Source organism: Saccopteryx leptura, chromosome 3 (genome assembly GCF_036850995.1).
Source record: "Saccopteryx leptura isolate mSacLep1 chromosome 3, mSacLep1_pri_phased_curated, whole genome shotgun sequence".
Lineage (NCBI taxonomy): Eukaryota > Metazoa > Chordata > Mammalia > Chiroptera > Emballonuridae > Saccopteryx > Saccopteryx leptura.
The window spans coordinates 10,882,932-10,899,813 of record NC_089505.1 but is presented as its reverse complement, the minus strand read 5'-3'; the positions used below and the strand labels follow the sequence as shown (position 1 = coordinate 10,899,813).

Here is a 16,882-nt window from a genome sequence, read left to right as displayed (position 1 = left end):
AACTGAGTGACCTTGGGAAAGTTCATCAACTTCTGTGCCTCAGTTTCTTTATCTGTAAGATAGTAATTATTCCATAGGGTTGATATCTAAACAGAAAGACTTTATTCAGTGAACAAAGCACTTAGAAGAGTGCCTGTCAAATAGTAAATGCTATGTAATTGTTAGCTGCTGCTGTCATCATCACCACCACCACCACAACTGCCATCACCACCGCCATCATCATCATCATCACCACTGCCACCACCCCCACCCCCACCCCCACCACCATCATCATCACCACCACATCATCATCACCATCATCACCATCATCACCATCATGGCCACAAGATAAAGTCCCAGTGGTTCAATGAGAATTTTATTTAAAAAAAATTTTTTTTTAATTTATTGATTGATTTTAGAGAGATGGAGAGAGGAAAGGAGAGGAGAAGGAGCATTCATCTGTTGTTCTATTTAGTTGTGCACTTATTGGCTGCTTCCTGTAGGTAACCTGACTGGGAATTGAACCTACAACCTTGGTGTTTCCTGACGATGCTCCAACTAGCTGAGTTAACCAGCCAGGACCTCGAGACTTTTGAGTCTCATTTTCTTCAGTGTGCTTTTTAGTATATAAGTAACAGTTGGCGATTTTTATGAGACAGTTAAATGTGCCAGGCAGTGTGCTAGTCTCCTTTAATCATTAATACACCTTTCAGAGGTAAGTCCCTGTATCTTGGTTTTATGGGTGAGGAATGTAATTCTTTGAATAATAAGTAATAGAGCTAGGATTCTTCCTTTTCTTTTTTTTAAGATTTTATTCATTTTAGAGAGAGGAGACAGAGAGAGAGAGAAAGACAGAGAGAGAGAAGGGGGAGGAACAGAAAGCATCAACTCCCATATGTGCCTTGACTGGGCAAGCCCAGGGTTTCGAACCAGCAACCTCAGCGTTCCAGGTCGACGCTTTACCCACTGCGTCACCACAGGTCAGGCCTGATCCTTTCTTTTCTGACTTTGTGTGTGTTACAAAAAGCATAGCTAAACATTTACTGTGGCTCTTAGATTTGTGAGTTTATTAATCAATTAAAATCTTAATCACTTTAGCCTTTAGCTCTTGAGTATCTTGGTATTTCTCTTGGATAAATTAGGAAATGTAATTTAGGCGACCACGTGGCTCCCTTTCTCACTCTGGGCAGCCCAGTAGTTCAGGAAGAAGTTCTTGTGGAAACCGAAAGAAAACAAAGGAAAAAGCGTTTCTTTAGTCTTGAATGCCAGAGCAGAGGCCCCAGGATCCTGCCGTGATTGGTGTAGGAGAGACGGCTGCTCTCGGTCGCCCCTGGCTCCCCTTCCAGGTCCTGTTGGGCTCAGCTTTACCGCGGGCGCAGGGCGGCTGCAGCCGCACCAGCAGGTGGAGTGAGGAACATGCTGTCAATATTCATGAGAATCATCAGTGAGAAAATCTAATAAAGCAGCTTGTGCAAGCCTGTCCTGTTACTAGAATTGTTTTTAAAAATCTGGAAATAATTACTTCTTTGAATTGATGGAAAATAACATTATGAATCTAGCCATTGAACTCATCAGTATATATTGCGTATTGGAAGGAATATGGCTTTAATATAAGCTTAGAATCTGCCTATGGGAATCAGTAGCAGTAAAAAACCATTTGAGCTTTGGTTATGTGATTTTTAATCTAATATATAATATTTTTGGAGCAATGGTAAAGGAAGATGCAGGGGTAAATATTGATATGGACTTAGAAGAATTAAAGTGATTTCCCATTATCCTCAACAGAGACTAATGTTAGCTATAAACCCTATTCTTTGAGCACCATGTGCCTGAGATTACATTCACAGGGAGTAAAGGAGCGCATGTTGTGCGCTGGGCCTTCCCAGCTTAGATCCATCCAACAGGGCTTCTAGGGGAGGAAACTGAACTCAGAAGAATTTGCTCACAGTCCCACCGCTAGTGAATAGTTTTGAAGCGGGAACTTGAGCTTGCATTTGTTGACTTACAGGTTCATGATCTTTGGAGAGATCTGTAATATCTGGAAAAGGCTTCTTGGAGTCAGTGAAATAGGAAACTGGGCCTTTAAGAGTCTGGACCAACATAAGGAAAGGCAGGAGTGTCAGCGTCAGGCAGGGACGGCAACTGATACTGTGATGAGGACGGCTTGATCAGGAGATGAGACCGAGAAGGGACCACTGAGTCAACACTCAGGGCAGGCTTCGCCTCGGGGTCCCGGGGAAAAGGAAACCGGCAAGGTTGATTTAGTTAAGATTATGGAGAGATTTTTTTTCTTTTAAGATAGCTAAGTGTTAGGATTGAATAGTGTAGCAAACATGTTCAAGATATACTAGGGGGGCAGGAAACTGTCAAAGATGAAATGATGTGCTCCGTGGGTTTTCCGGGGCAAGAGGAGACAGAGGGTGGGGGACCAGCGTGGAGTTGCTGTGGTCGTTCCCGGGAAGCTGCAGTCAGTGCCGGTCTCTGCCGTGAACCCTGCCTCTGGGTTCACTCCATTTCAGAGAAGTGAACGTTGTCACCCAGAAACAGAAGCTGGGTTCCTTCCATGCAGCACCGCTGGGCTTTCGGCAGTTCATCCACGCTCCTCCCCCCACCCCCAACTTCCACCCTCAATACCGCTTTGAAGCAAATCCCAGACAATGTAGCAATTAACCTGTAAATATTTTAGTGTAGCCCTAAAAGATAAAGGGCTTTTAAAGAGAAACATAATAGTTATCCTGTTCAAAATATACCGGTATATTTTTTCATAGTTATTCATTGTTCATATTTCCAGCGGAATAAATGTTTTTTGTTTAATATACATTGTGGGGTAGTTCGAATCAAGGTCCAAAAAAAGTCCTCTCTTATGATTGGCTTGTGCCTTTCCCTCCCGAGGGTTTTCCTCTGTCTCCATCTCGTCCTCTCCTCCTGTCTCCTCTTCTGTTTTCTGTTGCAGCTTGTTTGTTGAGGAAACTGGGTCACTTGTCTTGCAGAGAAATCCCTGCAGTTTGGGATTTGCTGATTGATTCGCTATGGCTTAATGTGTTCTTCAGTCCTTTCTATTTCCTATAAATTGACAGTTAGATATACAGGCTTTATCAAACTTATTGTCAATTATTTTTGCCAAGAGCATTTACTCGCTGGTTGTTCATGAGGAGGCATAGAACGTCTTGACTTCTCTCTCTGTTGACGGCACCGCTGATGCTTGCCGTAGTCTTTTCCCTCTTCATTTCCACTATATCTGTATTTTACTCCATTCTTACTCAGTCATCTCGTTGCCTGGGACCACCAGTCACAAAAGGCTCAGTGTGGACTGCAGCACATTGACATGATAGATATTCTTGGACGTGAGCCCCAGTTTTGTTCAGTGTTATGTGTTTACCCTCGTACATTTATTTCCTATTGCCGTGTCTAATTCTAAGTGTGAGCTCCGAGAAGCCATTCACTTAGTCGCACACTCCCGGCTGTTACTGGGTCCTCGGCACTGGAGGCCCGAGAGGAGATACACAAGCAAATAGTTAACACACAGCGTTGGAAACTCTTTCAGAGGGGTTGATCGGAAGTCGGTGTGGGGCAGAGTTCATTTCTAGCAGGGTCTTGAGGACAGCCAGATGCTCTGCAGACATGGAAGGAGGGACGCCACTTGGGACCGAGACTGAGACCCGTGGCCCCGCGGGAGACACGAGCGGTCAGGGTGGGGGACTGGCAGCACCCCGGGACAGCAGCCTGAAGCCAGAGTGGAGCTGGGGGGTGTCTGCTGACCCCTCTGTACCGGACCGAGGACGGACTTCTCTCTAGGCACCGGGAGGAGGCCTTGTCCGGCAGGATTCACCATGCCGCCTGTGCCCTAGCCTGTCTCTGGTGGCATGTGGGCAAGAGGGCGTGGTGTCCCGTGGCCCCGGTGAAGGAGCTGGCAGTCAGAAAGAGGAAGGGGACTTGACAGTTGTTTGGGGTTTGGTGAAACATCAGCTGGATGTGGATGACGGGAGAGATCAGATCTAAGGGGGACAATTAGGAGAGTCATGTCTTGACAAGATGAGTGCATGGGACTCGACCTGCAGGTAGAGACGTTGAAAACGTAGTTGAGCCCTGGCTGGTTGGCTCAGCGGTAGAGCGTCGGCCTGGTGTGCGGGGGACCCGGGTTTGATTCCCGGCCAGGGCACATAGGAGAAGCGCCCATTTCCTTCTCCACCCCCACCCCCTCCTTCCTCTCTGTCTCTCTCTTCCCCTCCTGCAGCCAAGGCTCCATTGGAGCAAAGATGGCCCGGGCGCTGGGGATGGCTCCTTGGCCTCTGCCCCAGGCGCTAGAGTGGCTCTGGTTGCAGCAGAGCGACGCCCTGGAGGGGCAGAGCGTTGCCCCTGGTGGGCGTGCTGGGTGGATCCCGGTCAGGCGCATGCGGGAGTCTGTCTGTCTCTCCCCATTTCCAGCTTCAGAAAAAAAAAAAAAAAAAAAAAAAAAAACGTAGTTGAGGTACGTGGGACCTGAAGGAGAGCTTCGGTAGGCATCGCCAGCATGCAGTCCTGGGGCAGAGCTGACGGCCACCGGCTGTCCAGGAGCCACGGAGAGAACGCCGCAGAGGGGCCCGAGCAAACAGTGAGGCGGCAGGATGGGCCTGTCCACCTGCTTCCCGCCAGCCTGTGCACTGGAGAGGACTCTTGGGTGGGAATGAGAGCTAGGCACTGTGGCTTTGTATTCGATTTTGTGGGACTCTTATTTTAATATTTCTCATTCATAATACTATAACTGAATATAGTTATACTTTTGGAAGTATCCCACATATAAAATACTAAAGATTTATAATTTTGAAAGGGGAATTTAGGAGGGTATATAGAAGTCTAGGATGATACTATAAAAAAGCTAAAATGACATTAAATCCTTATTATGTAATAGTGCTCGAAGCTACCTGTTGTCTCTGAGTCCAGTGGGTAGAAATGGAGATGGGCCATCGCACTGAGATCCCAGCACCGTGCACACAGGTCTCACCATGCAGATTACAGGGGTTTCTCCTCCTCCTGGTCCACAACTAGATGGTGGTGGGGACTGTCCCAAGGGGTTATGGTACAGTCAGTGTTCTTCAGCTCCCAGCCCATGGTAGAAGCGGACTGTGTGCACTGCCTGTCGCTGAGACCTGCCTGTTATTGTCAGCTGTCCTTGTTAATATTACTATTGCAGGGTTTCTGAGCCGGCAGCGGGGTGATTGTGCCATTCCTGAAGTGGATGTTTTGTAGATTTAATTGCTTTCCTTTGGAAAGGGTCTTTTAAGTTTATCTACAAACTAAAAATGAAGAGGTTGTAGCATATCAGATTTCCTGAGTGGAGTGATGATTTCGCGTGACTGCGGCAACTGTGACCCCCTCCTCCTCCTCTCCATACGTCTTACACGCCAGGACTGTTTCTGTTCCCTGTTGCTGGTTGGAATTGACGAGAGGAGTTTCCAAAGCAGGGAGAGAAAAGAAGCAAGAATTGCTCTGGCTTAGCTGTTGCAGGCTGTCGTAGGGCTGCTCAGGACTCCTGTAACAGTAATAAGTGGCATCTTCATTCTCTTTCCAGTACATCTGCACTTCATGCAATTATTGGAATGACCTTTCTTAAATAACAAGAGATGCAGACACCACGTGGCTCCCTGGCGCTTTTTGTATTAGACCGGAAGGTCTCTGCGGGCCCTTGAAGACAGCCAGTGTTGGCCGGGGTCTGGGCCCCTCCTCCCGGCCTCTTAGGACCACTGCCGCTTGTTTGTCTAAATTCCTGGGGCTCTCTTGCATTTGCTGTGTGGTCACTATCGACCAGTCCTCCCTCCTTTTCCCTGCCCGGGGTCTGATACTTTTTATAACACAATGAGGCACGTTGATGCTAAGGTGACCATCTTGAGTGAAGCTCTGTTCTCTTCCAAAGCGACGGGCTGCATGTGTACGCTGACACTTTCTTTAAGAGTACTTTGCCAGTTTCTGTCAAAATTTTAAATGTACCCACCTTTTGCCAGAAATTCCACTTGCAGAGATTTTATGCTACACAAATGCAGGGTTGGGCAAAGTAGGTTTACAGTTATGAGTACACGTATTATTATGTGTTACTGTGTTATTTTCCATATGAACAGCTGAACTTACTTTTGCCCTGCCCTGAATTTCACATGAAGATGTGTACACAGGATGTTCATTGTGGTTCTCTATGAAGTAGGGAAAGGCTGGAATGGCACGATGGGACGGGACAGATAGTTGCAGTACTGACGGCGCAATGCCATGCAGAGTAAAAACCAGGGACGTAGGTACTTTGGTGCAGATAGAGAACACGCATGCAGTGTATTGTTAAGGGGCCAGAAGTGTGCCGTGTGCAGAAAACATGTTGTGTTTACAGGAAAGAGGATTTAAAGTCACATTTGTACTTGGGTTAGTTAGTGTGTTGAATAGTTGTTCGCAGTGATCTTTGGGGAGGTGATCTAAGAATGAGGAAGCTGTCTTTCTTTACTTTGTATATCATTGTCTCTTTCTGAATCATGCCATGGGAATACTGTTTTCTTTTTAATTCTTTTAAAGTGTCCTTGACATTTTATTCTATGTTTTCTTCAGAGTCTTCTGTTGCCATTAGTGCTGAATTCATTTCATTATATTGGAAGAAAACAGGAGCCTTTGTGCTGTTGGCCTGTACACTGGCCTGTGGGACAGTCCTGGTCTTATCCCTCTGCAATGTAAGGGGGACCGGGGGCTCCGGCCTGGTCACGCCTCCCACGGAGGTGCTGCCCAGCAGAGGCATTCAGGAAAGACCTAGGACGTTTGTTCAATACCCACACGTCTTCTGAAACAGAAGTGTACGGGCCCTGCCCACAAGCGCTTTCCACACTCCTGTTGTGAGTCAGTCTCCCTTCTATTAAAACCTTTGTCTCAATGTCAAAAAGGTGAAAACCAGAATCTGTCAATGGTTAAAAGTTTGTGGGTGGGTGAGAAGAAGAAAAGTAATATTGATAGCACCTTGAAAGGGAAACCACAATCCCCCGTGTGGTTCTTGGCATTGCATGCAGGCTCCGCCCCCTGTCCGGACACTGAGTTCCGTGGGGACGCATCTTGCTAACAGATGCACAGAATGATGGAGAACACACTGCGCATGCCCGGACACAAACTGGGCTCCGGCGGACGGGGCTGAGACACTGAGCGTGGTTCCGGGGGAGGAGCCTAGGGCGCCTCCCTCGCGGCGGGTGCACGCTGCTCAGGAATGGCTCATGCAGAACAGACACTGAACGCTCTTTTCACTTTTTTTCCATAAAAGGGAAAATCCTCTTCAGATTTTTTTCTTTTTTTTAACAAAACCAGGGTCTCATGTAGGTCTTTCGTAAAAGTGAGGTGGCATAGAGTGAACTTTGGGGAAGTGGAGGATGCGTGAGTTATCACAGTGTAAGATTCTTAACCAGTCGTGGCTTTGTGTCTGTACGGCAGGTGAATGCAGCGGTAATTTGTAAACTAGTACACAAACTATCGTGCATTGGTTTCAACTCGTAAATACCCAGAGGTGGCAGTGACGTCTTAAAAATGTGGGGCTGTTCTGGGTTGTCGTGTGTTTATAAACTGTGATCCTGAAATTCTCTTTATTCTCTGATACTGACACTACCCACTTATTGTCTATTAAACTGCTTATTCCTATTTTACTCTTCTTGAGATGAAAATAAGTACATACCAGAAAGTAACGATAGCTCTCAAGGGGAAAAAGCTCAGGTGTGTTATGAGATATAACTTTTATATCTTTATTCAAGCTGCCAAGTGTAGACTTGATAGCCCAGTGTAAGATATATATGAGATGGTGATTGTCTTAGTTAAAAATTGGTACCTTTTGTGGAAGTTCTCTCAGTTAAAGTAATGCTTATGCTCAAACATAAATTGAGGTAAAAAAAGTCCCATTTTCAGCAATTCTCACTAAATTTTGTTTTAGTTTTATTTTCAACTGTATGTGATCATTGAAAGCCTCTTGTGGTTAGGAGACTTTGGTGGAATCTACTAAGCTTCAACTTTTAAAGCCCTTAGAAAGTGAATTATAAAGTCTTGTTAGTAAAACTTTCTAATAGCTTTTAGTCTGTTAGTTCAGTGTTGCGGATTTTACAGAGTACAGTATCTAAAGTGAAATGTGTATTCACTACGACAGTCATAATGGTCTTTTTCAACTTAAAGAAGAATCTGTTCTTTTAGCTACAAAGAGAAAATAAAAAGAAATTTAAAAGGCTAATAATAAGCATAGGGCTTGCGGGCCTGTTCCTGTTTCTTAACTGAAGTTTACTAAAATAAGTGCCTGAGCACCTCCTATAACCGTGTGTGTGTGTGTGTGTGTGTGTGTGTGTGTGTGTGTGTGTGTGTGTGTGAAGCAGGGCCTGCTCATTTGTTTGCCTATTGTGAGGCTGTCTTGCACCTTTGTGGGGTTTTGTAACAGGGTGAAGGCCCTGAATGGAGGCCTGTGCCCTCCTTGATTGGAAATGCTCACTGTTAATCTAAAGGACCCCGCGGGGCGGCCGGCGGGAAGCCCATGTGACAAGTGGAAGTTGAGATAGGAAGAAAAGGCGAGGGGTTTGGGGAGAGGGGCGGTGACCTTTCAGGTTGGCTTTTGACCTGCAGCCTCACTGTTCCTTTCTGCTGGTGACCAGACTGAAGCCTGCCCATTTAAGTGTCCGTGGATTGCATATGCTCACCTAACCCTCTCACGTTAGAAACCGGGACTCCTACAGCCTGCACTGCTGGCACTGGGCCTTACGCATCACTGTTCGGGGTCAGATACCTTGATTAAGTGTGTGCGCACGCACAGATTTATTTAAAGGGAAGGTAGATCGCTTGGGAAATGCTGGCCTGTTGTCATGCTCTCTACTTCAAAGCCTGTTTAAAGGCAGGCTGCACCAACACTTGGTGGGCTCGATCCAGTATGTGCGGCTTGTGTACTTTCTAATACCAGCTATTGGTCCAGAGTTTCTTGGTGTAAGAAGCCATGTCATTTTAAGTCAGCGGTTCTCACCCTGTGGGTCGCGACCCCGGCGGGGGTCGAACGATCAAAACACAGGGGTCGCCTAGCCATCGGAAAATACATATTTTATTTAAAAATGTATTGTATAATAAATATGTATTTTCCGATGGCCTTAGGCGACCCCTGTGTTTTGGTCGTTCAACCCCCGCCGGGGTCACGACCCACAGGTTGAGAACCGCTGTTTTAAGTGCATGCTGTGTGAGAAAGGGGTGGGACAGCAGAAGCTTTTAGTAGGGTTTCAACTAATCAATGCTACTTTTTAAAATAAACATTAATTTTGAAGTACTGTTTTGAGGAGTAAACAGGAGAAGTAGAACGTGTATATCATGTTTCTTTAACACGTTTAAACCGAGAGGGAAAGAGAGTGAACTTTATTTTTCTGTGGTATTTTTCATTTTTTCCCCTCTCTTCAATCAGAAACTGGTTCTTCAACTTCGACTGCCAATTAAGACATGCTGTAATAAGCGCTTCTCATTGGGCCCTGCTGTCGGGCTCCGCGTGTCAGCGGTGGGGGCGTGCTTGGTGGCTGAGCGCACGTAGTTAAGCAGCGAGAGAGCTGCTGCTTACGAGGCTGGTGTGCTGTGCTGTTGGCTTTATATGCTATCACTTCAGCGCAACGCTGACACCACGCAGAGTACATCCTGGAAAGGGGCCGGCTGGGTGCCAGGAGGGCCATGTTAATGATAAGTTCCTGGTCCCTCAGCAGGGTTTGGGGGGGTGTTTTGTTCCCCTCTGCTGCTTTATTCTTTATTGTGGTTCTTTGGAAGCTATGCCACGTGAACATACGGAATTGTATGTGTACTGTTTATTGGTTTTGTAGAAACCCCAGGTCACTGTGAGCTTAATTATGTTTAGTGGGTTATTGAGAGGGCATATTAAAAGTCAGTTGATGATCAAGTTTTCATTAATTTTAACATTTCAAAGTAACATTAAAGACAGCTCATCCAAAATCAGAATTAAACCAGAAAAATGAGCTTTGGCTTTGCTCTGGTTTAGAAGAAGGGTTTCCCCATCAACTTACTGACTAGTCATCTCCTTGCAGAACTCAAATTTGGTCTTAAGTGTATATGGTCTCATAATATATACATTGAATTCCTATATATGTTTGTACTCTTGACAATTCACTGCCTTTTTTTGTTTTTAATTTTGATAAAGTATTAAAAGATGATAGATATAACATTTTATGTCTGCTTAAAGGTAACATGAATTGATAGTTTGTGATAAACCTTTGCTTCCTTTGGCTGCTGAAGCAGCGAACGAGTCATTGAGCTGTTTCTGAAGTGCTGTATGTTTGTGTTTGTTCAGGACATGTCTCAGGAAGGCTACGGAGCTAGGTCTCAACCTCCTCTGGCTCCTGGGAAACCGAACCATGAAGACTTGAACTTGATACAGCAAGAAAGACCATCAAGTTTACCAGTAAGACATTAATGTGCTGCTTTGGAAATGTAATGAGTTAAAGATTTTTAAAGAGAACTGTTGTTTTTGTTTGTTCTACTTTATATTAAGGTTTAGGAGAGAAGTTTCTAGGTTTCAGATATATTTTTTATTTTTTTTAGGACTTCATTCTTAGGAGCTGTGTAGTCCTGGCTAAGTTTATTTCATTTGCAGGTGTCTCTGAGTCCAGCTGGCAGGTTTTACTTGGCCGCTGATGGGTCTGGTGGCAGAAAGGTGTTTCTGTAGTGCAGTTGCGCTCTGCGTAGCCTGCTGCTTTCCGGTAGTGATACCGACCGGAGGTGGAGATGCGGCTCTATTAAAGGAATTCCCACTAGGCAACGGGTATATTCATGGTGAGATAAAGCATCCAGTGGTAGTTTGATTTTCTTCTGGAACTTTCTATAGTGAGATGTCACCAAGTCTTTTTACCCAAAAGAAAGTATTTTAGTTTAAAATTGGAAAGAGCATCACAGGAGTATTTCCACCAGCAAATAATGTGGCCAAGATACACTGAGTGGACCAGTGGCTCAGTTATAGAGTGTCGTGCTGATGCCCATACACAGTTCACCGGTGCTTAACTTGCTGTTTGAAAAGGCAGCCTAATTTAAATGAGATTTTTCTTATAAATTAAAAAAGCACATCTGTGAAAACTTTTATATTTTCTTGTCGAAATGTTTTGGTTTGTTGAAGAATGACTGCATAATTTCTATTGAGAAATTTTATTTAAGGTGGGAGTTAAGGCTTACCACGATATTAAATATGTTTACATTAAGTAAGGTATATTAAATTGCTTCTAAACATTTGAAAACAAGCATTTGTAAAGAATGTTATACATGGTGTTTGGCATGCATGCTATGCCCATTTTCCACCTCCATGTAGCCATAGAGAAGAAGGTAAGTGATGGCCACAGGAATCTTGAATCTGATTCACATGTTTTCCAAACACTAATGTTACAGCTTTTTAGTTCTGTATTGAGTGAAATTTATTACAGTCCTGTTTTTTGTCACAATGGAGTATTTATTGTGTAGTCGCTTCGTTTTTGAAGGAATGGAAAAGATGATGGAGTCTGTGTTTTATGCTATAAGCTTTTTCTTTAGCAGATAAATCACAGCTTTTGAGAACATGCAGTGTGTGTGTGTGTGTGTGTGTGTGTGTGTGTGTGTGAACACTGTTGATGAATGGAACATTTGCTGAATATTTGGAAATTGGCTCATGGTTTTAGGAATTTAAGCTGACTCCTGGGAAGCAGATGGACAATGAATTCCACTTTTCTTCCACCAGATTTTAGTGTTTTTAGAGAAGCCTAATTCTATGGGTTTGTCATTGGCTGGTGATAGATACTGATCTACAGGTTGGAGATTTTGTTATGTATTGATGCCGATGTTCTGTGTAGCTACAAGAAGAGTTTGCAGGGTGCTGCTCTCTTTATATCCGCGGGAGCTGTGGCCTCACTCACGGGGCTCTGCGTTGGAATGGTAGCTGACATCCGGCTACCTCTATAGAGCATGAGGGAGGGAGTGAGGGTGGTAGTCCCAGAAAACTGGAGGAAGAGGTCTGCTCCAGGATGGTGCTAAGTTGATTACTGGTGAAGGGGCTAAACGTCTTTTAGGAAGTGAGTCAATATATTCATTAATAGTTTAAACTTTTCTGAATTGTTCTATTTGTATACCCATTATATAATGGCTTGCTTTCTTCCTTAATCTTTACCATAAGGTTGCTCGTGATATAAATTTTCTTATGAAGCTATTAAAAAAGAAATGCCCTATTGGAATTTTCTTTCTGTTTTTATAACTCATAGATAAATGCTGATTGACTCAATAACATTTCAGTCATCATTTTTTTAGAGAGCAAAGATTTCAGGCTTTCTGGTGAATATATAGAAGTACCGTTCCACGGCCTAGCGTGCGGAGGACCCGGGTTCGATTCCCGGCCAGGGCACACAGGAGAAGCGCCCATTTGCTTCTCCACCCCTCCGCCGCACTTTCCTCTCTGTCTCTCTCTTCCCCTCCTGCAGCCAAGGCTCCATTGGAGCAAAGATGGCCCGGGCGCTGGGGATGGCTCTGTGGCCTCTGCCCCAGGCGCTAGAGTGGCTCTGGTCGCAATATGGCGACGCCCAGGATGGGCAGAGCATCGCCCCCTGGTGGGCAGAGCGTCGCCCCATGGTGGGCGTGCCGGGTGGATCCCGGTCGGGCGCATGCGGGAGTCTGTCTGACTGTCTCTCCCCGTTTCCAGCTTCAGAAAAATGAAAAAAAAAAAAAAAAGAAGTACCGTTCCAGTCACTGAATGAAGGTCAAACTATCGATCAGCTGATGCGCCTGGCCCCCTGGCCCCAATCTGTTAAGAGGAAGTTGGTTTTTGTTAATGAATTTTAGTATACTGCTTTATTTCCCAACAGACTTTGTGTAGAAAGTTTCTATGTTAAGTTTACAAATATGTTTATTTATGTGGATGCTACATTGATATGTTGTACACAATTAAGGTAATTACAGTTTGGGAGAAAGATTAGTTGGTATTCAGTATGGCTCTAATATCATATATTTTTAGTGTTAAATTTAATATTTTAGTTCTCCAACTTGGCTAAGTTGATACTATAGGTTCTGTGAAACTATATTTGTTATCACATCTGGACTTCCTATGGATTCTTTTGTAAATTTAGACTGCCCCCTCCCTCAGTGTCACTTATAGAAATTTTGTCTTTTATGTAGGGTAAAAGGCAGTTCATCATATTTGTAATCTCTGGTTTTATAATTGGAAACTAAGGAAATTGTGGGTCTTCTTTGTACTTTTAAAACTGATAGTGATCCCAGTGTATAGTTATTAAGTCACTCATTATATCTGAGACCATAAGGGAACCCTCCTCAAGTAGGTATTATATATGAGGCCATCAGGGGACCCTCCTCAAGTAGGTATTATATATGAAATCATAAGGGGACCCTCCTCAAATAGGTATTATATCTGAGACCATAAGGGGACCCTCCTCAAATAGGTACTATATCTGAGACCATAAGGGGACCCTCCTCAAGTAGGTATTATATCTGAGACCATAAGGGGACCCTCCTCAAATAGGTATTATATCTGAGACCATAAGGGGACCCTCCTCAAATAGGTATTATATCTGAGACCATAAAGGGACCCTCCTCAAACAGGTATTATATCTGAGACCATAAGGGGACCCTCCTCAAACAGGTATTATATCTGAGACCATAAGGGGACCCTCCTCAAATAGGTATTATATCTGAGACCATAAGGGGACCCTCCTCAAACAGGTATTATATCTGAGACCATAAGGGGACCCTCCTCAAACAGGTACTATATCTGAGACCATCAGGGGACCCTCCTCAAGTAGGTGTTGCTTAGCTGTTCTGCTTACATTGAGATAGGCTTTGTGATATTTTTTTCAGCAGGTGTTTGTTACGCAGTTAACTTTCCATTACAAGACTACAAGACGTAAGGATCTTTCCAACATCCTTATGCTGTATCTGTAATTTAGGGCCCTAGGAAGTTGTCCTCGCACCATTGTTTGAACTGGTATTTGTCTATATTTACATATCATTAAATTCTTGGAGGTCTTCAGTAGTAAACAGAGTTAGGCTGCCCAGTTGACTTACATGGTCAGATCATCCATGTAAAGCAGATGACTGATAAATTAATACTTATCTTGTTGCCTTGGGGCCATGACCAGTAATATTTGCTTTTCACTTAATACACTCAGACCTAATCTCAGAACAAATCTTCCTTAGTGATGTCCATTTATTTCTGTACCTCTTAATTATGCAGTTTTTCCCCCGTTGAGATACATTAGCTTACGTTTCCTTTGTATCACCATTATTAACAAATCTTAGCATGTAGCATGTGATATAAAAATCAGTTTGAGCCTGACCAAGTGGTGGCGCAGTGGATAGAACGTCAGACTGGGATGCTGAAGACCCAGGTTCGAAACCCTGAGGTTGCCAGCTTCAGCGCGGGCTCATCTGATTTGAACAAGGCTCACCAGCTTGGACCCAAGGTTGCTGGCTAGAGCAAGGGGCCACTCAGTCTGCTGAAGGCCCACGGTCAAGGCACATATGAGAAAGCAATCAATGAACAACTAAGGTGTCACAACACAAAACTGTTGATTGATGCTTCTCATCTCTCTCTCTGTTCCCGTTTGTCTGTCCCTATCTATCCCTCTCTCTGGCTCTCTCTGTCTCTCTAAAAAAAAAAAAAAATCAGTTTGACGAACTCTCTTCTTGGAATACTACCACTTAAAATTTTAACACGTTCAATAGTTTTTTTCCTACCTCTAAGATTGATATGAAATGAAGCCAAAATTAAAAAAAAAAAATAAACAGTAGAAGCTGTAAAAAAATGCTATAAACTTATTTATTTTATAAACATTGAGTATATCTCAATTTACATTCTAAGATAATCCCCAAATTGTGACTTAATGCACTTTTTGTTGTCCTTTGTCACATTTTCATCTCCTGTGGCATTCAGTATTTGTCTTTTTTTTTGCAGTTACTTTAACAGCTATCTTGGCCAATATTAAACTAGGATCATTTTGGAGTATTATGTTTTATTCAGTAGATATTTTCCTATAGAATTTGAGTAAAATCTCTTAAATACATTCTTTCCCCGTTTCAGAATTTTCTTTTAATTGCTTAAAGGCTCTTTCCACAGTACTGCATTGACGTCAGGAGCCCAAGTTCTCAGTGTGCCACAGGTCAAGAGGGTCGTTGGGGGCGGGGTCTGGACCACAGGGAGCTTCATTCTGCAGGCGTTTTCTTTCATGACAGAATTGCATTTGAGTTTCACCTTGGCAACCTTAGGCTTTAAGAGAAAAGGACGTGGGCGCTTTTGTGTACTGAAGCTAAAAGGAGCATGAAAACATTCTTCCTTAGTAATAAATATTTTTCATTTTAAAAATAAAAATATGGACAGAAACAGTAATCATAATTTCAGTAAATATAGTACAGATACATGTGTTATTAATACAGTATTTATGAATATGTATAAGGAAGTGAACAAACAAAAAAGGTTTGATTTTTCTTCCTCAACTAAGCAAATACTGTTTCTCCTCTCGGGACCTGAAGAGTTGTTAAATGTTCCTCGGTTTGGAAATAATTAATTTGTTTTATTCTTCAGAAGAGGCCTGCCACCAGTTGTGTTTCAGACAGGTCCATTATTCTGTTTACCTAAGATACAGAATATGATCAGTCACGTCCGAATAGCCTTTGAAAAGGCCCACCAGGTCATTAACGACCTCTTTGTGACCCTTTCTTCCTCACATCGGAGATATTTAAAGAGGCTGACGTGAGCAGGACTGCTTTCCCAGATGAGTGGGCAAGCCTGACTGTCTGTGGAACAGTGCTCATGCACTTCTGCGCGTTTGCAATTAGAAGGAAAGACTGAGGGTTAGATAAAACGTGCTTTTTGGCCCTTTGTCAGAGGAAGGATGTAGTAAGCGCTGGTTCTTTGAAATAAAGGGTGTGAAACAGGATATTGGAGCCTAAAAGAGCATGATTGGAAAGTGTTACTACGAAGAGGATTCTTGGGGGTCAGGTATTAGCCACCGAGCATATGAGGATTGCCGGAACCGACAAAGAAGACCTCTGTATTCTCTGCTTTCCCCCCTTGTCTCCAGTGACATTTATGTGGGGTAGGGGCAGAAGGTCATGTACTTTGGAAGCACATATGAATATTGATGGTATGTTAATAGGGACCTTTTAAGTATATAGATTTGATAATACAGTTCCTGTGCACAATTGAAAACTACAGTGTGCCCGTAAAGTCATGGTGCACTTTTGACCAGTCACAGGGAAGCAACAAAAGACAATAGAAATGTGAAACCTGCACCAAATTAAAGGAAAACCCTCCCAGTTTCATACCTATTCACTGCAATTTGAAGTAGGCTCACACACAGATTTTTTAGGGCTCCTTAGGTAGCTATCCTGTATAGCCTCTACAGACCCGTCACTGACTGATGGCCTACCAGAACGGGGTTTCTCCACCAAACTGCCAGTTTCCTTCAACTGCTTATCCCACCGAGTAATGTTATTCCTATGTGGTGGGTCATGGATTCGAATTTAGCAAGCCACAGAACACTGAACTTTCCTCTGTACCATCCACATCTCGACTGGCATGGCCGTGGGCTGCTCCGCTGTATACACGGTGTTACGTCATCATCTGCGCATGCACACATGCTGCCACAGACACTGGGAGGGTTTTCCTTTTATTTGGTGCAGATTTCACATTTCTATCATCTTTTGTTGCTTTCCTGTGACCGGTCAAAAGTGCACCATGACTTTATGGACACACTACACTAGAAGAAGCTAGGGGAAACATTTTTAAATTGGATTTTGCTTTTCACTGTGTTTTCAGCCCAACTATAGAAATACAAATTGCAAAGATGGTCGATTCTTTCAAAAGGTAAAATCTGCCAGGTGAGAATTAGATGTATGGCTGCCAACTGAATACTTTCAAATTTTTAAAATGTGTATGTTG

At 43.7% G+C, this 16,882-nt stretch overlaps 1 protein-coding gene across 4 annotated transcripts in view; it reads left to right on the top strand.

Moving 5' to 3' along the window:
• The window catches only part of ARID1B (AT-rich interaction domain 1B), a 429,345-nt gene that overhangs the window by 149,232 nt on the left and 263,231 nt on the right, over positions 1-16,882 (top strand). For all 4 annotated transcript variants that reach the window (XM_066372937.1, XM_066372935.1, XM_066372938.1 and 1 more), the window contains exon 4: positions 10,271-10,381. In XM_066372937.1, the coding sequence (XP_066229034.1) occupies positions 10,271-10,381 (111 nt within the window). The remainder of the gene's footprint in view (positions 1-10,270; positions 10,382-16,882) is intronic.